Here is a 27,875-nt window from a genome sequence, read left to right on the forward strand (position 1 = left end):
AGGGGTGCCTTTTCAGAGCTCTAGAGCTAAAAAGTTCTCTCCAAAGGTTGGCATGAACATGTGCAGTCCCAAATGCAATGGGATAGAACAGTGCTGTCCTGAACTGAGTGTGTACCCTCGAATGTGACCCAGAATCCTCTGCAAAGCATGGGTCCCTCAACACAGAGCTTATGTTCCCTGAAAGTATACAGTTTAAAATCACTGGTCTAATGAAATAGAAAGCCAGAAAACTAGAATAATTTGTCTCTTCTTTTGTGAATTTGATAATATTGTCTTAAATTTGCAAAGAAGCTTAAAACCATTTATTTTTATATGCTGGGTATTTGTCCTTCCTATACTAGAGAAATCGTTTTAATTCAGATGTGTAAAATTAAATATGAATCCTAACATGCAAAATAATGAAATTTTATTGAAAAGGTTACACAGAAATGCTAAAATGATTGCTTTAACTTTATATTCTGATAGTGTAACATTTTTCTAGATAACTTTAAAAAGATTAATATGGCCATCTAGAGGTGAAGAGAATAATCAGAAAGTAGGCCAGATTCTCTCCTCCTAATATACATTTTCTCAATATTTCAATCTAAAAACATGCACCCAGTTCTAAACACACTAGGGTGCCTTTAGGAAATACCAAAATATAAATAGTATATATTGTCACATATTCATTAGTTTCATGAGCATAACCATTGGTATTTGCTAACTAGTACAATGGCACCTTGGCTTAGGCAGCTCATTTTTTCAAACTGTGGAAGATCTATAACACTGCATTGTTTATAGAATGAATTGTATAAGTTATTTTTACTGTTAACCCACCAACTACATGTATTTCAGCCCACTGTACCTTATCCCCTCGTCTGAAGAAGTATGCCTGCATACGAAAGCTTACATTCTGAATAAAACTTTGTTGGTCTTAAAGGTGAAACTTGACTCCTACTTTGTTCTATTATTTTTACTGTGACAGTCATATTTCAAGAGCTGTGGGGATAATGAAAGAGATACTGGGGCCTGATGTGAGATCCTCTGTGATCTTCTGATTATGGGTCTAAATAACAAGAGCAGTTCTAATAAAACTAAAAAACCATTTCTCCATTGTAAGTGATTTCTCCTCTGGTAGAAGAGCCACTTGAGTTGTACATACCTGTACAGAACCAATGTGCAGGTATGCACAAAAGACAAATGATATAGAGGTTTTTGTAGCTCTAGGATGACAGGAACATCATTAACGGACAATGCCTTTCTTGCAGCAGTGCTGACAGGGTGATTCTAGGCACTCATCAGTCTACTAACAACTGGATCAATCAGCAGAAAGCTGCAACTTAAGAACATAAGATCAGCCTTCCTGGGTGAAACCAGTGGTCCATTTAGTCTAGCACTCTCACACAGTGGCCAGCCAGGTCCTCTGGAGGTCCAACGACAGGACAGAGAGAACAAGGCCTTGATGTTGCTTCCTGGCACTAGTATTCAGAGGTTTACTGTGGAGGTTCTCTTTAGTCACCATGGTTAATAGCCACTGAGAATCCTATTCTTCACAGATCTGTCTAATCCCCTTTTAAAACAATGGTCGTTTTCGCACTCACCTTCCGCCGGCGCGACCCCCCTCTTCACCGCGCAGGATCTGCGCGGATTTCGCACTAAACGCTGCGGAGCAGCCAGAAAAGCCGGAAGCTCCCGTCGCAAAAGCCGCGCAAACACCAAACTGCTTTTTGGAGGTTTCAGTTTGAGCGGCTTTTGCGCCGGGAGCTTCCGGCTTTTCTGGCTGCTCCGCAGCGTTTAGTGCGAAATCCGCGCAGATCCTGCGCGGTGAAGAGGGGGGTCGCGCCGGCGGAAGGTGAGTGCAAAAACGACCAATCTGTTGCCATCACTACATCCTCTGGCAGTGAATTCCACATTTTAATCTCTTATTTCAAAAAGAAGTATTTCCTTTTGTCCATCTTGAATCTATTGCCCAACAGCCTTAATGGATACCCTCAAGTTCTAGTATTTCGAGGGAAAGTTTTGTCAACTCCCTCCACCCCATGCATAATTTTGTTATGTTCCTTATTAGTCATCTCTTTTCTAAATTTAGAAGTCCCAGACTCTTCAGCCTTTCTTCATAGAGAAGGTGCTTCAATCTCCTAATCATTCTGGTTGCCCTCTTCTGTACTTTTTCCAGCTCCACAATGTCCTTTTTGAGATATGGGGACCACAACAGCTCACAGTATTCCAGATGAAAACAGATCTATCGAGGGGCATTATAATATTGGCCATTTTATTTTTAGCCCCTTTTCTAATAATCCCCATCATAGAGTTTGTCTTTTCCACAAATACACCTTCTGTATTCACACACATGCATTTGATGGACAGACTTGGGAACTCATCAATGTTTTCACATTGAATGCCATTGGCAGTCTCCATCATTGCAGAATGCCGGTCTATTGAGGACTAAGCAAAAAATGTATATCATACCCACTCTACAAACACTCCATTGGTTAATGATCAGTTACCAAGTTAAATTCAAAGTTTTGGTTATCACCTACAAAACCCTTCATGGCCTTGGACCCACATACCTGCTATGCTCTGTTGTGATAGCTTTGCTCATCCAAGCAAAGCCTTCTAAAAGTGCCACCCTGCACATGGGTAAGATTGACAGTTCCCCATTTACATATGTTCTCAGTTGTGGTTTCCAATTTGTGGAATGGCCTGCCTGAGATGTTCAAGAAGGCCTTCACACTTCTATCATTCCACAGAATGTGCAAGAGGACATTTTGAAATAGCGATCTAAACTGTAGTAAAAGGAAATCATCTAGGAGGGCACCGTATAATAGAATAAGATTGTAATTCACAAGAATAATTACTGTAGGTATCACCTGCTTTTACTGCATTGTTTTATACCTTACCTTGTAATCCACTTTCTTTATTGTTTATAGGAAACCTCTGCCTTAGTCTGAGGTTTGCAATCTTCTCTGCTTCTGTAATCCTAATCCTATTGTATTGTTCACTGGATGTCTTAAACTGTTTGACTGCACTGCCTAATATCTTGTAATCTGCCCAGAGTTTTAGCAAGACTTGTGTACTATAAATAAAATAAACTATGCTTGCTCAGAAGATCGGAAAAGAATGCATGTTTTCAAAACTGCAAACATGATATAAAGTCACAGTAGAAAAAAGAGCAATTATATACTGACATCATGTTTTTCTTATTATGACTGCTAAAATCATGAGGTAAACATGGCATCCGAAAACCTGCTGGGAACTTAAGACAGACAAGTATCTGTAAAAAATTAAGGAATTCAAAGAAGCAATTTATTTCTGATCCAACATCTTCCTACATTTTTGTACACAAAAGGAGCCATTATCTATTCTTTTATGTGTCTGTATTTATAGTTTCATAAAGCTACACAGGCTGTTATCAACTTAAAACTTTAGTTTTTAAGGCTGCAGTGATACTTTTCTAAACCCCACATGTATATTTCAACATAATTTATGTTGAAAGTCTAAAATGCTTCTTCATGTCGGAAGTCTAACATGTTCTTCACTTCTCCTCTATGATAGAAACTTCAAATATTCAATACTTTATTTCTCTAAACATTCATGAAGTAGCTGGTAGTGTTTGTTAGTTTCTTTTATGGCCTGCTGGTTTCTGCTTTCTCTGCAACTAAAGTCCTAGGATGTGCAGAATTCCCTCCTTCACGGATCAGATGCAACCATGAACATTCTTCATTAAACTTTCCTGCATTCAAAGCAAATTTATTTGAAATACATTTTAATAAGATTGCAAATGTTTCTTATTTTAGAAATAAGCCTAAATACATTTACACTGGTGCCTCTAACATAAGACTGCAAATGTTTCTTATTTTAGAAATAAGCCTAAATACATTTACACTGGTGTCTCTAACATAAGAGAATCAACTCCAAAAATACATGATTCAATTTATATTTTTTAAAATCTTGTTAAGGAGCATACAGCAGAGCTGTGAACTCCAGTGAAATTCATGAGTTCACATTAATGAAAATATTAAAACCAATTCCAAATTCTCTTTTTGCAGAAGAGGATCTGTCAACACATGAGAACTCTCTGCACTAGTCACACTAGCAGACTGCAGGTGTGAGCAGATTTTTAGTGCAAGTTAGTCACAGGCATGTTATTAATATGGCAAAGAGGAAGAATCATCCACACAGTCAGAGCTTTGATCTCTGTTTGCCAACAAAATCCCTTGTTGCTGAAAAGATAAAACTTTTTAAATAACTAAACAACATGTCTTCTTGCTAAATACAGAAGTGCAGGGAAGCCTGGTCTGCATCCACACATCACTGCTGTCATATGTCATGATCTGTAACTGGATTTTTCACTGTGGACAAAACAGTCCAATGGCAAATGACTGCTATAGGACAATAACTGCACAGTATTATATGATATGTGAATACAGCCCTGGGCCACAGAGGGGAAACTCTTTTAAGACTCCAACTCTAAACACACTGAACTGAAGTTCCATTGAAGCTTCCAAACTGAAGTCCTCATTTAGTTTACTGGAGTTTTAGTGCATGATCACTTCCAGGAAAATACAGAAAGTGGCATATCAGAAAATAAATGTATTACTCCCAGCAACAGTTACCTCTCCTAGTACATAATCCTCTTGCACTTGAAATGGCAGCTGGAGAATACTATCTCAGTGAATGAGAACTTTGGAAAGTTTTCCAGCCACACAGCCAATAACATATATAAAAAAACCTGATGATATATTGCCATTGTTTTACCATGAGTAAAGCTGATTCCAAGCTTATCAGGCACTTCAGAAATGCATGCAATAATGCCTGCTTAAAGGCCACAAATCACTCGTCCACAAAGACCTTACATGGAATAAAAGGGACTTTCCCAAATGTATTCATTTTGAGTTGGTGATGCTCTTCGTATTTACAGAATTTTTTCTTTCTACTTTACTTGCTTTAGGCAGCAGGCCAAAACATATATTTTCCCCCAGGCTTTAAATTAGGTGTTTTATAATCAATTTTGAATGGTTTATTTCTCTTCTATGGATAGTTTTTATGTTGCCTACATCAGTAGCTTCTTTTAACAGCTTGTTTTTAATATTCTTATGATTTTAATTATAAGGTGCATCAAGCAGGAATCTAAAGAAGTAGCATAAAAATATCCTAAATAAATGGCATACAATATAAAGATTATCAATCAGTAGAAGACACAATTCCCTTAGGAGAAAGCACTAAACACTGAGAGTAGAAAAACACGGAAATTCCTTGGTGATCAAGTGACTTTTTGTCATCTTTTCCCTTCTCTTTTGAAATTAATAGAGGAGCTGGATTGTTTTATTTCTAAATTTAGGGCTGGATTCTACCATTTCAGTCGACTGGTTCCTGGGTGTTCCTTCAGAGCATGGTGCTTTTGATAAAGTAAAACATTCTTGCATCAATGCAAGAGCATCTGGATATACATCAGAGAAAAATAAATGGTTTTCCACTTCACAGCTTAACATCTCAGCAGGGCACCTGCCCAATATATGTTCTAATAAAGGTACACAGCCACCTTTCAAATAATTAGCCTTTTCTGTCTTTTGTGTTATTCTTAAAATAAAGTTGCAAGGGAAATATATATACAAAACTCTACACAAATCCCTCTATATTTCTGAAATGTGGGTCTTCTAGAATCCAAATGGCTACAGGATTTTAAGTAGACACATTTTTCTAATTGATTCATAGTGGATCAATATATGCACTATTATGGAGCAATCCTAAACAGCTCTACTTGACAGTAAGTCCCATATTATTCACTGAGGTTTTCTTCAAGGAAAATGTCATTAGGATTGCAACCTTAGAAAACTTAGTCTATGACAACTTCTTAACAATTCCAGTAATCAGAATATGCATTTTCAGAGCTAATACAGACATTTTTCCTCATTTATGATCTGAGAACTATAAACCTAAGATTTCACACATTAAATTGTGAAAGTGTTTATTAACAGTTCTGATATTCAGGTTAAGTAGTATGGAATTTTCCTTCCTATTCATCCCCCCCACTGCAGCCCACTGATGTCCACAAAATGCTCCTATGGAAAAATATGAGTGGGGTCTGCAGTGAGAATGGGGAATTAGTAAAAACTGCCAATTTGGTCTGGACCCAACCCCTTGGAAGTGCCATTGTTCTACATACAGAGCAAGGGGCAGGATTAAGTCCAATATTTTCTCAATGATCCTTAATTCAAAAGGCATGTTCCTGATTTTAGATGTTACTGGTGGCTTTAGAATTTATGCCTTGCAACTGTATTACTACTATAATTCTATTGGATAAATATGAAAAAATATGAGTAAAACCTATTGCAAAATAAGTCATACCTTCATCTATTGAGGCTTCACTACTGTACCCATCATACTCAGCAGACAGAGGACTATATTTTTGTCTGGTTTCCCAAATATAGTTTTTCTGTTGTCTGTTATCACCAGCTGGTGGCCTTGAACTCTGAGTTCTGGACAAGGCTTCATGGTATTTACCCAGCGCCTCATCTTCACTTTCAGATGATGAACCACGCTGCTCTTTATTTATGTATGAATTGTCTATATAAAAAAGAAGTCGAAAAAAGACAACATATGACACCACAAGGAAGAGTGCTAAATTATAATGGCTAACAATTTCAAGTATTAATGAATTTTCAAGTATCAATGCAGTTTTTCAGATCTTAACAAAATTTAGGTAACAGGTCAAATTTCAAATAAGTACATCATCACAATTAACTAGAAAATTATAAGGCTTTTAAACAGATAAATATATTTTTTCTAAATGTTTAATTTCAGCTGTAACTCACTGAGAGCATGGTATTTTTCTTTCCATGTATGGTATTGCTTTGTCTCCTATTCCCTTCTCCAGTCACCCAAGTTTCTTTGTCTTTTAAGAGAACATCAGGTTCACAGAATAATGAAGCTGTTCTGCAACTTGATATGAATGTCTATCCAGTCATTTACATGTTTTGTATGTTGAATTAATAATAAACGGTGGCTACATTTCCACATAAATCTGTGATGCTTAAATTAACCTGGATTTATAGCTTCACCAGCTTTATATTATATTATCTATCAGTAAGTAAAAATGTGGGGTAACTTTTATTTCTATGACTGCTTTTGAGTACCTAATAAAAATTTTTTACTTTTTTTTAGAACACCTTTGTGAAAAAAACAAAAAAAAATTCCAAAAGGAGAATCTTACATGGAAGTGCTAAATTAGAATTTATCAAGAGATCAAATACTAGATCACCACAAGGTTTAAATAGAGACTTGGATTTCCTAATGCACTGTATTTGTTAATTGTTCAGTAGTATCCACACTTCAGTTAAGTTAATCAGTTCTTCTTTTCATGTTGTAATCATGTTATCATGCTGTATCACACTGTAATCCTTATTTTATTGCACCTTCCTGGATTGGAATTTATCTCTGTACACTATGGGAGACTGGAACCTCTGATTTTTCTCATCATTCATAGGCAGCACAATCCTGAGGGCTGCTGTGGTGAAAGCGGCAGATGGTGGTGCAACAGCAGTGCCACTAATCCATTCCCTAAAGGGAAACTGCACAGGCAGAGGACAGGGAAAAAAGACCTGCTGTACTATGTGAGCAGTGACTGTGATGGTGTCCCCAGCAACAACACTGTCATGCCCACAAGATGTCACAGGGCACAGCAGTGGGGCTATGATAGGCTGGGAGGAACCAACCAACCACAGGGTAGCAGCCACAAAGACTGGACCCCGGGAAAATACAAGGAAAGGTGGGGAGGGATGAGCTTCTATTGTCTGCCCCAGTCCTGGGGTGTTGCCAAGCTCTTTGCAGTATGCACTGTGCTCTACAACGTGACTGTTTGTCTGGCAGCAGCTGCCAGTGCCCCATCTGAGGCACCTCGGGCTGGGGACATGAGGGATGGGATGTCAGAGCCAGGGTGGGCCAGAACATCCAGGGCACCACTGACTGGGACCAGAAATACTTTTGCAGCAGGGAAGGTGACATGGGGCAGATACACCTGCATCCCAACAATGCCATGGCACAACAATGCCATGACCCCAGCAGAGGGTCCAAGGCATTCATAGAGGACATCACACTCTCAGACTGGGACACAACACTGTTCCCCCATCCCAACAAGGGTGGATGTTCCTGGAGAGGTATCTGCTTAGCCTCAGCCAGAGCCAGAGTTTTTTCAACTCTCACTCCAGTCTGGTGAAACAGTCTTCCAAGTGAAATCAGGGCCCTGCGGGACTTATTACAATTCCACAGGGCCTGTAAAATTGAGATGTTCCACCAGGCCTTTGGTGGTGCTGCTGCATCAAATTATAATGCCCCCCGCTCCACCCCCTTGTTCCATCTACCAGAACTAGTGCAGGTATCACCTTTATGCTGTTACTGGTGGGAGCTTTGCTACTTGTTAAAAAATCAGAAGATCTGAGCACACATATAATGGGAATTTTCTGAGAGCACTTTAACCTCATTGAAGCCATCTTGTAATTTATGTTATACTTGTATAGAACTGAATTTCATTGTAGTATGCATTAATTTTTAAACTGTTATATTTGCATGTTGTAACCCGTGTTCCCTCTGAGCTGAGTTAGCATGAGCTAGCTCACAGATTTTTAGCTTCCAGCTCACACATTTTTGTCTTAGCACAGGAAGGATGACCCCAGAAGACAATAATTTAAGCAGCAGCTCACAACTTTAATGCCAGTAGCTCACAAAGAAGAATTTTTTGCTCACAAGACTCTGCCGCTTAGAGGGATCATTGGTTGTAACCTGCCCTAAGCCTTGTTTGTGGGGGAGGACAGGATACAAATTGAATTAAATAAATGTGAGTGCTGGGTAGCGGATGGTCCCGCACTGTGCCCATCTGTCAGCTGGCCACAACTTGTAGCTGCCATGGGCAACTATGTTCCAATAATCTCTCCTTTCATCCCCACAGACACTTCACTCATCGTCATGCTAGCAGTCCTACATCAGATGAAGAAGAAGAAGAAGATATTGGATTTATATCCCGCCCTCCACTCCGAAGAGTCTCAGAGTGGCTCACAATCTCCTTTACCTTCCTCCCCCACAACAGACACCCTGTGAGGTGGGTGGGGCTGGAGAGGGCTCTCACAGCAGCTGCCCTTTCAAGGACAACCTTTGCCAGAGCTATGGCTGACCCAAGGCCATGCTAGCAGGTGCAAGTGGAGGAGTGGGGAATCAAATCCGGTTCTCCCAGATAAGAGTCCGCACACTTAACCACTACACCAAACTGGCTCTCTGGATAAGGTGGCAACCATCAAGCATTACCTGAATAAAAAGGAAGCCAGTGTTCTTGTGTGACATGGAGTGGCGTGGGAAGCCACTGAAGGTCATTGCAGGTCTGCCAATAGCAGCTGACCTATATGCCTCAACGCCATAAGGAGGCAGATTGCCAGGACCATAGGCATGCTCCTTGACCCCCTCATTGCACCTCCAGGAATTTTTTGCTCTTCACATGTTCACAATAAAGTTGGTTATTTATTCATGTTTGTATTCTGTGTTCTAGGTCACAGATTGAACCCCAACTGCCCTGCTCCACCTGACCTGTTTTCAGGCCACACCCAGCACTTCCTGAGGGGGCAGTGTTGTGTAGCTGCCCATTTTGGGGGCCCTCTAGGGGCATGTGCCAGTACTACTGCTGCCATGGATGGATCTGGATACTAGCTGATCAGTAGCACAGGGACTGATAGCTGGAGGGGTCTGCCTGAGGAAGAAACATGTCAACAGTGCTGCACCATGTACCAGGAACTGTACATCTGATCATGAGGCCCTGGGCATCTCCATGGACCTGGAGCCATCATTCCAAGTTGGCCATCTTAAAATGAAATCTAAGATCAGCTGAATGCCCCTCAAACACCCTGCAGGGGTGACGGCTTGGCAGTGGGTGAGGTATAGAATGGCACCCTTAGGGGGGCATAGAAAGTGGCAGCCAGGATTGCATCATCATGGGCTGTTTGCTGCAGCTGTTCAGGTGCAGCCATGACTCCTGGCTGAAAAAAGAGGACAGGAATGGAGGTGTGGGTAGAAGATCAGTGAGGGGCTTGCACTACCCTTGCTCTGTGCTGGGCCATCCATGCAGTGGCTGCTAGCACAGAATTCTGCCTATGAGTAGCAGCTTGCTTCCTTGGCTACTCTGGGTCAGAGTAAAAAATATTGAAAGAAATGAACTAAATGACTCTTATCAAACTACTAAAGGAACCCAAGGCCTGCCTGCTAGGATTATTAGATGATTATGTTCAATTTAAATATAGAGTAATGACACAAGATGTGCTTACTACAGCAAGGACAGTAATAAAGAGAAGAGCACACAGAGGCTAAATATTAAAATCTGGACCCCTAAGGTATTGCTACTAGCACAATTATTAAAATTAACAGAATTATTTAAATGGAGAGAAGGTTATTTTCCAGATACCTGGCAACTGCCCATTCATTTTTTTACAAAGAATTACATCTTTCTATATATGCAAAAGCATATATATGTTTACACTTAAAGGACTATTGGGAATAAGCTTTTGAGATATAAATAGTTTAGTTTAATTAATGATGACTGTTGATGATTTAGCAATTCAGTTACATATGAATTAATATTGATATTAGGAAGCAGTAGTAATTCTAGAAGATACACTGCTTTATCAAAGAATCTGTATTATGTATTTTTATAGTCCACTTATCTCACTGACTCTTGACAATGAATCTATTTACAGTTTCTGTATCTCACTGAATACAAACTTATTTAATCTATGGAGTCTTGTAAATGGCATGTAAAATAAAAATAACAAAGCAAGAAAGTTGTTATTTCTGTTTTACAAACCTACATATCTCAAAACATATTAGAATTCCAGATATTATTTCTCATAAATCTTCTTTTGAACTCCGTAACTCACCACATCCTGATCCACTGAAATGGTGAATGAATTCATGCAAACAGTTGGAATTCAAGAACTCATCTACAAAAACAGTCTTTGTAATCCAACATAAACCACACAAATATCCAGCAAACAGAAAATGGCAGGAAAAAATGAAAAAGGCAATTAAATAAAAGCTATTAAAAATGAGTGGCATAAATCAGGACAGAGAGATTTCATAGCTTTTAAATGAATATAATTAGGAAAATTTCAAAGAAAAATATACACATCATAACGAAATTTCACACACAGTTTTGCTTTATAGATTTATATAATAGCAATCTATAAATCCAGAAAATAGTTTGGAAAAGAAGTATGTAGTAAAAGATCCAGGAAAGGTCAAATTGATTAAATATGATGCAAGACACCTCACCTTTGGCTGGTGTCTTCTTACTACTCACTTCTTTAGAAAAACTTTCTGATTCTTTATGCTTTTGCTTTGCACCTTCCTTTGAAATAGCAGATGAAACATTTTCTTTCTGTTTTGTTACAGACTGACTGGGGTATTCAGAAAATATTTTCTGTTTCTTAGATTTTGCTTCATGAACACCATGTACTATTTTAGGCCTTGGTCCTGGCAATTTTGATGCTTGCACTTCATTTGCTTCTGAATTCTTTGATACAATACTCTGTGTTTCTTTGACATCCGTGAAATCAACTTCTGGTGATTTTCTGTTTACTTTCCTCTGCAACAAAGCCTTAGATTGTTCTAGCTCTGCTTGCAGTTTCTTATTAGGTTTTCTGTGAAGGGATTCTTCAGTTCTACATGTACCATAATTATCACCAATATCTTTTGGCAACATATTGTTTTCTAAGTACTTGTTTCCTGTTTGTCTTTTGTGTTTATCATGTTTTATTGAATTATTCATTTCCCTATATACTTCTGAATCATTAAGTTCATTAGGTTCTATAGCATTCAACTGTCTCTGCATTTTGTCTGCATCATAATGGGGTTCTACTCTACCATACATACTCTGTTTTAAAGAATCGAACTGTTTATGCTTCTCTTCTGAGACATACTTTTCCTCTCTCATATACTTTTCTATATCATTATTTGTGCTATTTTCCTCTTTACCCACTTCAGATTTATCTTCCTGTGTTTTAGCGGTTTCATCTGTTCGAAGACTGTTGATCATGTTTGTTACCTGCTCTGTAACTGAATCAGCTACTGTGCAGCTTACATCTCCAACAGCACTGGTTAGATCATCCATAGCATTACTGAGGGTGTCAACCAAAGACGACACAGAAGGAAGGTTCAGATTTTGCTGAAAATTTCTGAAAAATGCCATGTTTCTATTGCTTAGTAATAAAAGTATTTTAGAATAAAAAGATTTTCTGATTTCTGAATGTGTCACTCCTCAGGTTCAATAACATTTAGTTTTGCTGTCCTGTATCTTATAATTTAAACCAAGGATTCGGCACACTATTTCTCTTGATTCTGTTACTCTAAATAAACTAGACAAAATGTGTTCTACAAAAATCCAGAATGTTATATTAAAGCTCATCAATGACTACATATTTCAAAAGTGGCTATTAAAAATATTATATGAAAAGGGGGACATTTTAGACTCTACCTGCAGTCCAGAACCAACTGTTTTGCGTTACTTTTCTAGTGTTATGGTAAAACTTAACATCAGCTAACCACAACAAAACTATTTTAAATGCTGTATGGAAAGTGGGGCATTTTATCCTACACCTGTAAAGAAAAATACATTTAAATAATATACCATAAATAAATAAAAATTGTGTCACAATTGTATAGTATCTTCTCAACTTCATGTACTCTATATTTTATTTCCTAATAACAAAGTACAATATACTTCTACATGAAATTTGTTTGTAACTGCTTGTTCACACAGACTAAACATTTTATAGCCATAGGCCACAATCAATGCTTAAGTATAGTGAAATGAATAGATGTAAGCTTACTTAACTCTACACTAAACTGCAGTCACTGAATGTCACCCAGTTCTGTTGAAACCACTGGGATCTTGCTAATATGTTCAATACACAGTGGACTGCACTCAAAGTAGAACAAAAAGGGCATTTTACCAAACCTCTCCATTATATTTGGAAAAATTCAACTGTCCCCAGTGTATACTATATATTAACAGAAAGGTGGTCATCTAATTATTCTTTTTTCTTAACAGGATTTGGGAAGGTCCAAACTATTTGTTTCTTTTTACATTGAAAAATGTAAATCCCTAAACTAAATTAAACAACTTCCATCATATATCTAATAGTAATAGATGGTTTTCTCATGTAGATAAAAAAAATGTTCAGAAAAATATGAAAGCTAAAAATAGAGAATTAACTCTCTCAAATCCTTCCAAAATGTAGCAAGAATACATGTGCATGTGTATCTTGGGTGGTCTAGCAATTGTGAGTTGGGAGGAAGCAGAAAACTGGCAGGCAATCAAGGGGGAGGACAGGGAGATTAGAAGGGCCTACTGAGCATGGGAAGGGGAAAGGAAGATGGGAAGAAATGGGAGCTGTCAGGGGAGATGGAACTTCCCTTTCTCCATGAGTCATCACAGTTCTCCCACATCTAAAAATATAATTCTGACTATAGCAAATATTAATACTCTACAAATTTCCTTACTGTAGTCAAATTATACTTCCATAACTCTATTCACATATTGCACACAAAAGACTAACAATCTCTTACAGAAAAAAAATCAGTATTTTTTTTATACTTACAAAGTTTGTCCTGTGAATTTTTTCTTGTACTGTATCGTGAACTGAGGTCTGGGAAACCACCAACATTTTCAAAACACATCTTCTTGTTAATATACAGAAAAAGAATCAGCAACAGGATAATAAACACTCCAACTGCTGAGAGAAATCCTACTGCTTCAGGGGATACTAGAATAAAAACAAACAATAATCAAAGTGTAATGCCTACAAAGTTCAAATAAGCAGATCATTAATCTGTACTTACATCCAACCTCAAACTTAAATGCAAGTGAATAACCTGATATAGCAACAACAGTGGAAAAACTTCAGTCTGACTTAATTACCCTCAAGGAAATACTAGCAAGTGGCAACCCTTACTCTGCAACTATACCAGATGTGCTGCATATAAATTCTATCAATACATCAGAGAGCAAATCTAGAGCACTGAAATCAGCAATCAATAAATAGCTATCATGATTGACAAAATCACTATCAATGATAGAACTATGGAAAATACATTCGACTAACACAACTGTTTCAAATACACAGAAACATTTATAACCGACTTGAATTTATTCCTGCAGATACAGCTAACCAAAAATGAAAAGAGGCTCATCTTAAAATATCTTACTGTTTTTATCCTGTCCCTCTTCTAGGAAGCTACATATTAACCTTGCCATATGAAATTTTAAGTTTCACAAAATCAATATTACATTAATAAAATACACATCTCCCACATTTTTAGAAACCTGCCTTCGGCTGATTTTTTATAACTACTATTCAGTGCAACTAGTTTTCAGGTTGCTAACTCACATAAAAATCAATGTAGGACTTCTTTTCATTAATGGCTTTAACACATGCCTATCAGTCAGCCATGATGCCAGTGTAGCTTAAGAAGCAGGAGCTATTGTGCTCATGGCAGAAAACAGCAGGTGATATGCACCCATTTGAGTTCTCTATCATGGTTCTTTTTTATTGGTTGACTAGTCAATGTAAACCAGCCCTTAAGAAATTAGCTTGCTAGAAAGGTCTTATTTGTATTCAAACAACTACTCTGAAGGGTAACAAGAAGAGAAACATATTTCACCTTCCTATGCTAGAGCCAGTTTGGTGTACTGGTTACGTGTGCAGACTCTTATCTGGGAGAATCGGGTTTGATTCCCCACTCCTCCACTTGCAGCTGCTGGAATGGCCTTGGGTCAGCCATAGCTCTTGTAGGAATTGTCCTTGAAAGGGCAGCTGCTGTGAGAGCTCTCTCAGCCCCACCCACGTTACAGGGTGTCTGTTGTGGGAAAAGAAGATAAAGGAGATTGTAAGCTGCTCTGTAGGGTGGCCATAATGTCTGAAGGCCAGCCAGGGACACCTTGGGGGGGGGGAAGGCAGGAGTGCGCGCGCGCTTCGCGCGTGCGCCGCCGGAAACAGGAAGTGACGTCACTTCCAGCGACGTCACTTCCGGCGACGTCATACCACCGCCGGAAACAGGAAGTGACATCACTTCCTGTGACATCATTTCCCCCGCACCACCTGCCGGAAACGGGAAGTGACATCACTTCCTGTGACATCATTTCCCCCGCGCCACCTGCCGGAAGCAGGAAGTGACATCACTTCCTGTGACATCATTTCCCCCAAATGGCATCATTTCCCCCAAATGCCACTGCCGGAAACAGGAAGTGACTTCACAGCACTTCCTGTGACGTCCCCAAAAATCCCCCAAATATCACCGCCGGAAACAATTTTGTTCTCAAATCCTGTATATACTTCATCAGTATATGGGATAAGGCACTTTCTCAACTGTGCTGCATAATGCAGCCTATTTATTTTGTCCTGTTGGCTCTGTTGGCTCTATCTGCGCCACCTTCATCACTTTCGGGGTGTGGATCCCCCAGTGGGGTGGGCTCCCGACTCCCTCCGCCGGCTGTTTCTGATAGCCCTGCGCCCCCTCTTTCATTTGATATGTGTCCCGTGCGGGTGCCACCCTCCTGCCGGGAGATGCCGCAAAATGAGCCCCCTTGAGGCTTATGGCGGCAGGGCTCGGGGGAAGCAAGCTAGACTGCTGTTCTTTTGAGGGGTTATAGAGTGTTTCGAGCCCCTCCCTGTGGCATTGGTCCCATCGTCGTGGGACCCAGGGGGCCGGCGCAGCAGCCTGCCGAAGCAGCCTGTCACTAATAACACAGGTCGAGATGCGGAAGTGACTGACAGGCTGCTTCAGCGGGCCGCTGCGCCGGCCCCCTGGGTCCCACAACGATGGGACCGATGCCACAGGGAGGGGCTCGAAACACTCTATAACCCCTCAAAAGAACAGCAGTCTAGCTTGCTTCCCCCGAGCCCTGCCGCCATAAGCCTCAAGGGGGCTCATTTTGCGGCATCTCCCGGCAGGAGGGTGGCACCCGCACGGGACACATATCAAATGAAAGAGGGGGCGCAGGGCTATCAGAAACAGCCGGCAGAGGGAGTCGGGAGCCCACCCCACTGGGGGATCCACACCCCGAAAGTGATGAAGGTGGCGCAGATAGAGCCAACAGAGCCAACAGGACAAAATAAATAGGCTGCATTATGCAGCACAGTTGAGAAAGTGCCTTATCCCATATACTGATGAAGTAAATACAGGATCTGAGAACAAAATTGCACCAGAAGACACAAACACAAAGCTCCCTTACACTGAATCAGTGCTTGGGTCCACCAAAGTCAGTATTGTCCACTCCAGTCACAAACACAAAGCTCCCTTACACTGAATCAGTGCTTGGGTCCACCAAAGTCAGTATTGTCACATAAGAACATAACAGAAGCCCTGTTGGATCAGGCCAGTGGCCCATCCAGTCCAACACTCTGCGTCACATAAGAACATAACAGAAGCCCTGTTGGATCAGGCCAGTGGCCCATCCAGTCCAACACTCTGCGTCACATAAGAACATAACAGAAGCCCTGTTGGATCAGGCCAGTGGCCCATCCAGTCCAACACTCTGCGTCACATAAGAACATAAGAGAAGCCCTGTTGGATCAGGCCAGTGGCCCATCCAGTCCAACACTCTGCGTCACATAAGAACATAAGAGAAGCCCTGTTGGATCAGGCCAGTGGCCCATCCAGTCCAACACTCTGCGTCACATAAGAACATAACAGAAGCCCTGTTGGATCAGGCCAGTGGCCCATCCAGTCCAACACTCTGCGTCACATAAGAACATAACAGAAGCCCTGTTGGATCAGGCCAGTGGCCCATCCAGTCCAACACTCTGCGTCACATAAGAACATAAGAGAAGCCCTGTTGGATCAGGCCAGTGGCCCATCCAGTCCAACACTCTGCGTCACATAAGAACATAACAGAAGCCCTGTTGGATCAGGCCAGTGGCCCATCCAGTCCAACACTCTGCGTCACATAAGAACATAACAGAAGCCCTGTTGGATCAGGCCAGTGGCCCATCCAGTCCAACACTCTGCGTCACATAAGAACATAACAGAAGCCCTGTTGGATCAGGCCAGTGGCCCATCCAGTCCAACACTCTGCGTCACATAAGAACATAACAGAAGCCCTGTTGGATCAGGCCAGTGGCCCATCCAGTCCAACACTCTGTGTCACATAAGAGAAGCCCTGTTGCATCAGGCCAGTGGCCCCTCCAGTCCAACACTCTGCGCCACATAAGAACATAAGGAGGGAAGGAAGGGAGGAGGGAAGGGAGGAGGGAATGGAAGGGAAGGGAAGGGAAGGGAAGGGAAGGGAAGGGAAGGGAAGGGAGGAAGGAAGGAAGGAAGGAAGGAAGGAAGGAAGGAAGGAAGGAAGGAAGGAAGGAAGGAAGGAAGGAAGGAAGGAAGGAAGGAAGGAAGGAAGGAAGGAAGGAAGGGAAGGGAGGGAAGGAAGAAAGAAAGGAAGGGAGGGAGGAGGGAGGGGAGGAGGGAGGGAAGGAAGGGAGGAGGGAAGGGAGGAGGGAAGGGAAGGGAAGGGAGGAGGGAAGGGAGGAGGGAAGGGAAGGGAAGGGAGGAAGGAAGGAAGGAAGGAAGGAAGGAAGGAAGGAAGGAAGGAAGGAAGGAAGGAAGGGAGGGAGGGAAGGAAGAAAGAAAGGAAGGAAGGGAGGAGGGAGGGAGGGAAGGAAGGAAGGGAAGGGAGGGAGGGAAGGAAGGGAGGGAAGGAAGGGAGGAAGAAAGGAAAGAAGGGAAGAGGGAGGGAAGAAAGGAAGGCCGCCCCCCCCGCTTTCGGCCCCCTTACCTGCGGTGGCGGTCGGCGGCGAGTCGGGCGGCGGCGGTGGGTCGGGCGGCGGCGGCGAGTCCAGCGGCGGGGGCGGCGGCGAGGCCAGGGAGGCGTCGGAGAGGCCTTCCTTGGCCGGCGCTGGCCCTGGAAGGCCTTCCAGAGGCTCTGGAAGGCCTTCCCGGACCAGCGCCGGGTGCTCCGCGGCCTCCCCGCGGCCTCCGCTGGTCGCTGGGGGCCTTCCAGACACTCTGGAAGGCCCCCAGCGACCAGCGGAGGCCGCGGGGAGGCCTTCGCTGGCCGGCGCTGGTCCGGGAAGGCCTTCCAGAGGCTCTGGAAGGCCTTCCCGGACCAGCGCCGGGTGCTCCGCGGCCTCCCCGCGGCCTCCGCTGGTCGCTGGGGGCCTTCCAGACACTCTGGAAGGCCCCCAGCGACCAGCGGAGGCCGCGGGGAGGCCTTCGCTGGCCGGCGCTGGCCCGGGAAGGCCTTCCAGAGGCTCTGGAAGGCCTTCCCGGACCAGCGCCGGGTGCTCCGCGGCCTCCCCGCGGCCTCCGCTGGTCGCTGGGGGCCTTCCAGACACTCTGGAAGGCCCCCAGCGACCAGCGGAGGCCGCGGGGAGGCCTTCGCTGGCCGGCGCTGGCCCGGGAAGGCCTTCCAGAGGCTCTGGAAGGCCTTCCCGGACCAGCGCCGGGTGCTCCGCGGCCTCCCCGCGGCCTCCGCTGGTCGCTGGGGGCCTTCCAGACACTCTGGAAGGCCCCCAGCGACCAGCGGAGGCCGCGGAGAGGCCTCCCCCACCGCTGCCGGCCCCGCGCGCGGGCGGGGAAGGCGGGGAGTGAGGGAGGGAGCGTCCCTGCGCAGGCGCAGGGACGCTCCCTCCCTCACTCCCCGCCTTCCCCGCCCGCGCCCGCGGCCCACCGGCTCCTGGGCTGCCTAAACCGGGACCTTTAATGGTCCCGGTATAGGCAGCCCGGGATCCGGGATTGGGTGGCCAGATCCGGGAATGTCCCGGGAGACCGGGACGGTCTGGCCACCCTACTGCTCTGAGACTCTGATTCAGAGAGAAGGGTGGAGTATAAATCTGTGGTCGTCTTCTTCTAAATCCCATTTTACTACTTTATACTGAAGCAACATATTCCTCAAAAAAGAACAGCCATTTGTGACTGGGATAATCATACTCATTTAAATTATCCTGTCCCCCCCGCCCCCCCCCCCCGTACTCTAAAAGACAAGATAAGTACAAATGTCCTTGGTGGCCACTGCAGGAGTTTCTGGGCAATGACAACAGTATTGCCAGTCTTCAAGCCTTGTTTTTTGTCAGTAAAAGGCAGGGGCAAGGCCCTTTCCAGACCACTTTTGGCCAGGCCCAGAAGCAGTCATTAACAGCTTTGGATGCTTGCTACTGTCAAGCATGAGATTTCAAAATAACCAGTCCTTGGATTTTGAAACAAAGTTAGGTTTATTGATAACCCATGTGGCTCATTCGAGCTGAAGACTGGAACTGATACGTTGTAACGCTAGAATACATGCTTTAAAATGGCACATCAAAGGCTCTATAAACAATTCTACATTCACGTGTGAAATTCACACGCTGGACTCCTTATCTATATTGCGACTAGCACATCCTGGGTTCAGGCCTGGCTGAACCTGAGAACAAGTCCCAGGAGGTCTTATCTTCAAAGAGGACATTCCTGCATCTGTTAGTAAAAGCGAAAGGAGAAAGGTGGAGGAGGAAGTTGACAGGATCCTCTTGTCTGCACGCCCTACAACCTGCAATTCGGACCCTTGCCCCTCCTGGCTTATTAAAACTTGCCAGAGGGAGCTTAGGTATCCTATACAGGATATCATAAATAGATCCCTGATGGAAGTGCAATTTCCAACACCTCTTAAGGAGGCAGTGGTCCGCCCCCTCTTAAAAAAACCAACACTGGATCTGGCCGAATTGGCACACTATCGGCCGGTCTCGAATTTACCCTTTTGGGGTAAACTCATTGAGAGGGCAGTGGCGCCGCAATTACAGATTTTCCTGGAGGATGCTTCCGTCCTTGACTCCCATCAGTTGGGCTTCCGCCCGGGTCATGGGACGGAGACAGTGCTAGTCGCCCTGGTGGATGATCTCCAGCGGCATCTGGATCGAGGCGGCTCGGCGGTACTGATGTTGTTAGACCTGTCGGCAGCGTTCGATACGGTCAACCATCGGTTGCTGACTTGCCGTCTCGCCGACGTGGGGATTCAGGGGTTGGCTTTACAATGGCTTACCTCTTTCCTCAAAGGTTGGAGACAAAGAGTGGCGATTGGGGGTGAATTGTCCCAGAGGTACCCGTTGGATTGCGGGGTTCCTCAGGGAGCAGTTCTATCCCCGATGTTGTTTAACATCTATATGCGCCCTCTTACCCAGATTGCCTGGAGATATGGGCTGGGCTGCCACCAGTATGCTGATGACACCCAGCTCTATCTACTTATGGACGGCCTGTGTCCCAGAAAACCTGGACCTGGCATTGCAGGCCGTGTCTAGATGGCTCAGGCTGAGTGGGCTGAAGCTAAATCCGACGAAGACAGAGGTCCTTTGCCTGGGTCGCCGTGGTCCGGGGAGGGAGATTCCCTTACCGGCCCTCGACGGTGTGCCTCTGTCAGCGGCACACAGGTTTAGGAGCCTGGGGGTGCTACTGGAGCCTACCCTAACTATGGAGGCCCAGATAGCAGCCACTGCCAAGTCCGCATTCTTTCATCTTAGGCGGGCAAGGCAGCTGGCCCCTTTCCTGGAGGACGGCGACCTGGCAACAGTGATCCATGCAACGGTCACCTCGAGGCTGGGCTACTGCAATGCCCTCTACATGGGGCTGCCCCTGTGCCGAACCCGGAAGTTGCAGCTAGTGCAGAATGCCGCTGCCCGGCTGTTGTTAGGGCTCCCTAGACGGGAGCACACTCAGCCGGGGCTTCGGGAACTGCACTGGCTGCCGATAACATACCGAGTTCGGTACAAGGTGCTGGTTATGACCTTTAAAGCCCTTTATGGTCTGGGACCTGCCTACCTTAGGGACCGTCTCTCCCCACATGTTCCCCAGAGAGTGCTGAGGTCGGGGTCTCAGAACCTCCTTGTAATCCCTGGGCCAAAGGAGGCCCGTCTGAAAGCGACCAGGGACAGGGCCTTCTCGATTGCAGCTCCCTGTTGGTGGAATCAGCTCCCGGAGTCTGGATTCTATAATGCAAAATGAGTCTACAATGCTTGACAGCTACTATTCCTACTATAAGTGTGTGGACTCTTATCTGGGAGAACTGGATTTGATTCCCCACTCCTCCGCTCGCAGCTGCTGGAATGACCTTAGGTCAGTCATAGCTGTCCTTGAAAGGGCAGCTTCTGTGAGAGATCTCTCAGCCCCACCCACCTCACAGGGTGTCTATTGTGGGGGAAGAAGATAAAGGAGATTGTAAGCCACTCTGAAACTCTGATTCAGAGAGAAGGGTGGGGTATAAATCCACAGTCTTCTTCTTCTTTAAGGGCGGCGTGGTGGCAAAAAACACAACCTGTGGTTTGGTTTTGAACTTTATAGAATAATCCAATTGTGAGGACCCAGGCGTCGGTGATCATGAGCTCCCAAGAGTTGGCAAAAAGGAGCAGCCTGGTTCCCAGAGATAGTGTGGTCGTCAGGTCAGCTATTATGTGGCTCGTTAGACCATCAAAAAGAAGCCTCAGATTGTGGAGTTGGCTTCTTGGTGGCAGATAACTTAGACCTTGGCTGGTAAGTTTGTTTAGCAAGTTGTTGATGTCTTTTCCAGGTGTCCTGAGATGAAGGTGGAGGTGAGTGCTGACGTCTGTAATAGGGAGATTTCCAGTGTTTAGGTCATGTAGAACGTTGAGTAGAGGGTTGGTGTACTTCTAGGTTCTTTTCCTCCCATCATCTCTTTTCCTCCCTCCATCATCAAAAGGAAGGTCTTCAATTTTGTTTTTGACATCAGGTTGTAGGGGTGTTGTACATAGCCAAGCATATCTCCAGAGAGCCACTGAGGAGGCCAAGATTCTCAGAAAAACAGGATACTGTATGCTTTATGGTGGAAATTTGTTTGCATTCGTGAGAAAGTTTGTGTCTGGTCAAGCGCCTCAGTTTGAATATCTGACGGAAGCTGTGAAACTAAAGGTGTCAATTTCTTTATTAATGAGTGGTTTTATGCAGCAAGGTATGATAGATAAGTCTGCATACAAGTGGTCAAGCAGGTTAAGGAATATATCTTTTTAGCTACCACATCTACTTTACGACCCTTTACGAAAGTAAAGGGTTCAAAGATTGGGCTTGTTTCATCTATTGAACTATTACTGAGTTAAGTTCAGGGTTGAGAATGGAAGAAACTTGTGTCACCTGGCTGAACTTTATACATAGCCTCATATCTTTTGGGGGCCAGTGGAGTAGAACTAGGTTTATTCAAGGCCTCTTTAAGAGTAGTGATATGAACTAGTAGCATCAATACAGAAGTCACTGGGAGAGCTGTTTGAAGGATGTCATGAAACAGGTCAGAGACAACAGGAATGCCTGGAGCAAGCTGAACCCCTAAAGTAAACACCATATGTTGAAGAAGATCCAAGAACCCTTTAGTTCCCTCCAAAGGTGAGACAGTTCAGTTCACTTCCTAAGAATCCATTGGTTGCTCAGGGTCGGGGACCTCTGGTGAAGTATCTTTATCTGTGTCGGACCCTTCATCATCCAAAGTAGGGACGACTTCACCCTCTGATGGGTCAGGGAAAACGAAGTCATCCTCGGTACCGGAAGGTTTTGTTGGGGCCAAAGGCTTCCTTAAGTTGGCTGTGTAGGTTCCCCGGTGGCCTTTGGTATTGGCTGGGTGATAGTTTCTGAAGGTCGGGATCAAGCCAGGTCGTGGACAGTAATATCTCCATGTGGTGATCTAGACCGGTCCCAGAGTATATGCCTGTACAGTGGGGATCATCTATAGAAATCATCGCATTTGAAAAAATGATGGCAAAGTATTGGTCAGGATGATGGCACCTGCAAGGCTGATAGTATGGATCATAGTAGCATGCATCATCATACCTCCTAGAGTCATGGTGCGGGAAACGTTGATACAGTGGTTGAGGTAGATGGTGAATAGACCACAGGGAGTGCTCAAGGACACCTTCTGAGAATGCTTCTGGCTCAGAAAGTAATGAAGGAGCTGGAGATTTATCCCTCGGAGCTGTAGTGTGGGAAGGTGTGGAGAGCAAGGGGCTTGACATGATATACTTCATCAGTTTGAAGGATTTGTAAGGGAAGTTTTCTAAGAATTGTAAAATCCAACACATCAGGCAGCATAATGGGCTTCCAGGGATCTTGCCTGGCCCATGAGTGTTATGGGCTGAACTCTCCGTAGCACCAGGGCCAAGGTCACTGAACTCACATCTCACTGTTTAGTACATTTCTTAGGCTTCGTTGGTGTAGATTTTGTGGAGGAGTGTTTCTTCAAAGTTGAAGGCTTACTGGTGTCATGCGAGTGGGTCGATGGAGCCTTCAGCTTCAAGGGCTTCGGGGTCAATTCCCCTCCCACTTTGGAAGCTGAATCTCTACATTTGGGTGGAGGAGGCGGTGGAGATTGAGCACCCGATGACTGTTGCATAGCTGGGTTTAGAAAGGATTCCAGGAGGTACATTTGTAGGCGAGCTGCACAGTTTTTCCAGGCTTGTTGGCCAAAATGTGCACAATGAGTACAGGTCTCGACTTTATGGTGCACCCCCAAGCAAAAGAGGCACTTGTCGTGGCCATCAGATGGCGGAATCTCAGTGCTGCAAGAGATGCAGCGCTTAAAAAAATGGTGTTCCTTCCATATGATACCCCACAAAAAATATGGAAACAGAAGGGGTGGGGAGGAGAGGACAGGGAGTGGGGGACTGAGGAGAAAATAAAATGTGACAGAGTTTTTGTTTGTTTTAGCGAGGGGGAGAGGAAAAAACCACAAGGAAACCGAAAGTAAAGGGGAAAAAACCGCTAGTCTTATCTGAGAAAAATGTCAACAGAGAGAAGACCGGAGGAGAGAGAAATTCCATCCAGCCGGCAGGCAGTAAGGAAGGAACTGAGGTGGGGCGGGGTCTCCCTCAGCTCCAGGTATGCACAGTGGATGCCTGCTCCCCTGGGCTGCGAGAAACCTTGCCAAAAGTCATAGTTTTAGAACTTTCCCGAAGAAAGACACAGTGCAGGTGCCGTACTTAGTATGTGGTTTGCACAGAGACCACGAAGAAGATTCACTGCTTGCAGGGCAGGCATGAGCAGACCCCAGTTGAAGAGTGACTGCCAGCCACACCTGCCCCACAAGACATGAATTTGCAGTTCGCAAGGCAGCCATACATGGTGCTTGCTCTTTTCAAGCAGGGACACAAACAGCTGGAGGCAGGGCTTCCCCCCAGCAGCCAGTTGGCCAGCATCTGGGGGGAGCCTGAAAAATCAGGGGATCCCTTGCCCCCACTTGGGGACTGGCATCCCTAGCTAGTCACATCCTTTCAGCCTAATGTACTTCACAGGACTGTTGAGAGGATAAAATGTGGAAAGAATAATTTTGACTGCCCACCATGAAGAAAAGTACTGGCTGAAAATGGGGCAAGGGGCAGAAATCCCCCCCCCCCAAAAAAGAGGGGCATTGTCTGTACATGTGCAGACAACACATCTATGTTGGATCCGCTATGAGAGGGAGGCTGCCACAGCTCAAAGCATCACTGCTGTGACCTCTGGCTCCCAGCATCACTGCTGAAGCCCCCTGCATTAGTGCTATAGCCCCCATGAGCAACTTTTGACCCTGCTGCTATGGCCAATGCAGCTCCCAGTGTCACTGCTACTACCTCAAGTTTAGTGCAGTTATCTGCTGGGCCACCAGCCTTGCTGCAGCCAAGCTTGCCTATGGCTGGAAACAAAGAAGCCAGCCCACTTTCCCCTGGGATGGGGTGAGGTGGCTGGGCACAGCATCAAAGCTTGTGGGGAGGTAGACAGCACACCAATGAGGAGATGCAGGAATAAAAGTAGTGAGGGTGGGACAAAGTAGCAAGGATGGTGATGCAGTGGGGACAGCAGAGGAAGGAAAAAGGAGATCTCAGTGGCCACTCCGATTGCTAGATAACCACAATAATACTGCATTAAAACCTTCATTTCTGCCAGTAAAAGGCAAGGAACAAGGCAGAGCCCCCCTTTCCTTGGCTATTTTGATCTCCCATTCCATCCCTGTTCTCGCTCCTATTTGGGGTTAGTCCCAGCAGCAACCACTGTGCAACCTGCTACTATGCAATTAGTGCAATTCACCTAGGTGTGGCAGTGGCGGTGGTTGTGACTTGCTGCCCCACAACTTGCCTGGGCCAAATGACTCCTAAGCAACTTACTGCCACACAACTTTTGTAACTTGGCCAGGTTTTTGTTCCAGAGGGAGGAGACAAGGAAAAGCTGAATGCCAGTATGATGCAGTGGGCAAAATGTCAGACATCCTAATCTGGAAGACCTAGGTTCAAATCTTCACTCTGCCATGAAAGCTTGCTTGATGACCTTGGCCTAGTCACTCACTCTCAGCCTTATCTACTAGATAGAGTTGCTGTGAGAATAAAATGGAGGACAGAATAACTATGCAAACCACCTTGGATCCCCAAAATGACAGTATAAATTAAGTTTTAAAATAATGAAGTTGGGGAGGGGGGACAGATTAAAGAAAAGTTAGTTGGTGAGTGGAGAGAAGGAAACAAGAAAAAGAAAGAGAATATGGGGGCTGCCGAAAAGAGAGAAAAAGGAAGTAATTGTACATAAATATAAAGGAAATATAGCAAGAAGGAGGTATGGAGGAATATGAACTGACCTCTGCACATCCTTAAGGGTTTCCAACTTGTTTTAAACTAGTAAACTGTGCTCAAAGGTACACATTCATACAGCCTTTCATAGATACTCAGCATCTGAGAACATTTTTGTGAGATCTAGAGAATGCAGCAATTAATACCTTACTAAACAATTAAACTTCAGCTAGACTGATTATTCATTTACTTTAACACCAATGTGAGTCTTTGCAAATTGTCTGTTTTGTATCAATTTGCATACATACACTCATCTTTAAAAGACTATAAACAAGCTGTATATGGCCCCTGAAAAGACCTACTCTGATAGCAGTATAAAAATCTATAATATACTAAACAAGAAAAAATGCATTAAGCAGTACTGATTACCCAATTTGAGGGTCACATACAATGCCACAGATTATGCTGTGCCTGAATAATATTAAGGATTTAATTTCTCATAAATAAAATACTGAGCAACACTATATCCTGGCCAGAAAATAATAGTAAGCCTCATCAAACTAAATTCAAGATATTTATCACAATTTTATACAGAGAAATTATGTCATTTGAAATCCTAATTCTTAATTAATAATGTTAATCTCACCTTAATAAGTATAAGAACAAACATGTTTCATAATGACTATTAATTCTTAGAACTGTTCTAAGTTGATTGATCCTTTTTATTCAACATACTTGGTGTATGGTTATAACCTATGCATGTTTTATCTTGTAAACTTGGGTAATGACAAGAATTTATTTGGTCATCACAAAATAAAGAGTAAACAAAATGCACTGAAATTAATATCATAATGCACTGTCAATATGTAACCAACTACCAATGGATTTACTGAGCATAAACTATACTAAGAATAGTGTTCTAAACATACTGTATTAATTTTACTATGTTCTGCTATACTTTCCAAACTTTAAAATAAAACATATCTTCTTTAGAAATTTTCCAAGTCAGACATTCTTATTGTTTTTCTGAAAGCATTTTCAACTAACACTTATTTTTTTAACAGAGAATAGCACCCTTTGTTAATGCCATCATTATGTTGATATTTGCATACAGAATGCAAAACGACTACAGTTTTAATACAAACTTGTAAACTTCTTTACTTACATGAGATGTTGTACTGTAAAGTACCCAATGGTATATGACACCGTATATTTATCTCGCTGCATGTCAGTGACAGTTTAATTATTTATGTCATCAATGCAACTGTATCTACCTTGCATACAAACTAAATCAGTATAAGCTTGATCTAAAACCCTTGTGAGTCCATTAAGGTACTCACATTTTGAAAGTCCATTCAATATGAAGTTCTAATTTTTAAATTATATTTATTATTTTATTTTATTTTATTTTAGTAAATTTCTATTCTGCCAATTCCCCTTAGGGCTCAGGGCGGAGTACAACATAAAATAAAACAATAAAAACATTTTAAAACAGACAACTCAACAGCACTCAGATTACCATGACATCACATACTGAAGAGATTAGATAATAGTACTTAATTTATAGAACATTGCATTCCACAAAATTCTACTTTTAAAAAAAATGTGTAAAATAGTTCAGTACTTCCCTTACTGAAGTAACAAGTGTCAGAAGGTGCTTATAAGCAAGTTGAAGCCTTGTACTTGAATACCTGCCTGATTCGGTTTTAAACAATTTTATTGATAACATATGGTAATAATTTCCATTAATAACTAATTTTCATCTATCCCATATGCTTCTTTCTAATCACTCCTCCCCCCGTTACTTGACCCCTGCCAGTGTTATTTACTCAAAATACTAACATTAAAAGGTACCCTTAATTCCTAAGAACTAAAATTAATATTCTTCTTTCTTCTAAAGTTTAATCATTATCAAAAATTGTCCAATGTCCTTTTACTTTCCACTCATCTTCTACATAACTTCTAAATTTTTTTCACTCCCTTTTAAAATCTTCTAAATCATAGTCTCTTTAAGTTCTTGTTAATTTGTCCATCTCACTCCATGTCATAACTTTTACAATCCAATCCCATTTTTCTGGTATTTTTTCTTGCTTCCATTACTGCACATATAGTGTCCTAGCAGCAGAAAGCAAGTACCAAATTATAGTTCTATCTTCTTTTGGAAATTTTTTCATTTGTAATCCCAACAGAAAAGTCTCTGCAGCTTTCTTGAATTCATATCCCAAGATCCTAGAAATTTCTTGTTGGATCATCTGCCAATACTTTTTCGCTCTTTCACAAGTCCACCACATATGGTAGAAAGAACCTTCATGTTTTTTACATTTCCAACATTTGTCTGGCATCTTGTTATTCATCTTTGCCAATTTTTTAGGA

At 43.3% G+C, this 27,875-nt stretch overlaps 1 protein-coding gene across 5 annotated transcripts in view; it reads right to left on the minus strand.

The window, feature by feature from the left end:
• Window positions 1-27,875, minus strand: part of SYT14 (synaptotagmin 14) — a 207,328-nt gene that overhangs the window by 110,849 nt on the left and 68,604 nt on the right. For 3 of the 5 annotated variants that reach the window (XM_060247321.1, XM_060247313.1, XM_060247329.1), the window contains 2 exons: window positions 13,614-13,778; window positions 6,328-6,546 (listed from right to left, as the gene is read on the minus strand). In XM_060247321.1, the coding sequence (XP_060103304.1) occupies window positions 6,328-6,546; window positions 13,614-13,778 (384 nt within the window). Of the gene's footprint in view, window positions 1-6,327; window positions 6,547-11,286; window positions 12,397-13,613; window positions 13,779-27,875 lie in introns of those variants that run through there. The other 2 variants (XM_060247308.1, XM_060247301.1) reach the window with 1 other exon arrangement.

This window comes from Heteronotia binoei, chromosome 1 (assembly GCF_032191835.1).
Source record: "Heteronotia binoei isolate CCM8104 ecotype False Entrance Well chromosome 1, APGP_CSIRO_Hbin_v1, whole genome shotgun sequence".
NCBI classification, from domain to species: domain Eukaryota; kingdom Metazoa; phylum Chordata; class Lepidosauria; order Squamata; family Gekkonidae; genus Heteronotia; species Heteronotia binoei.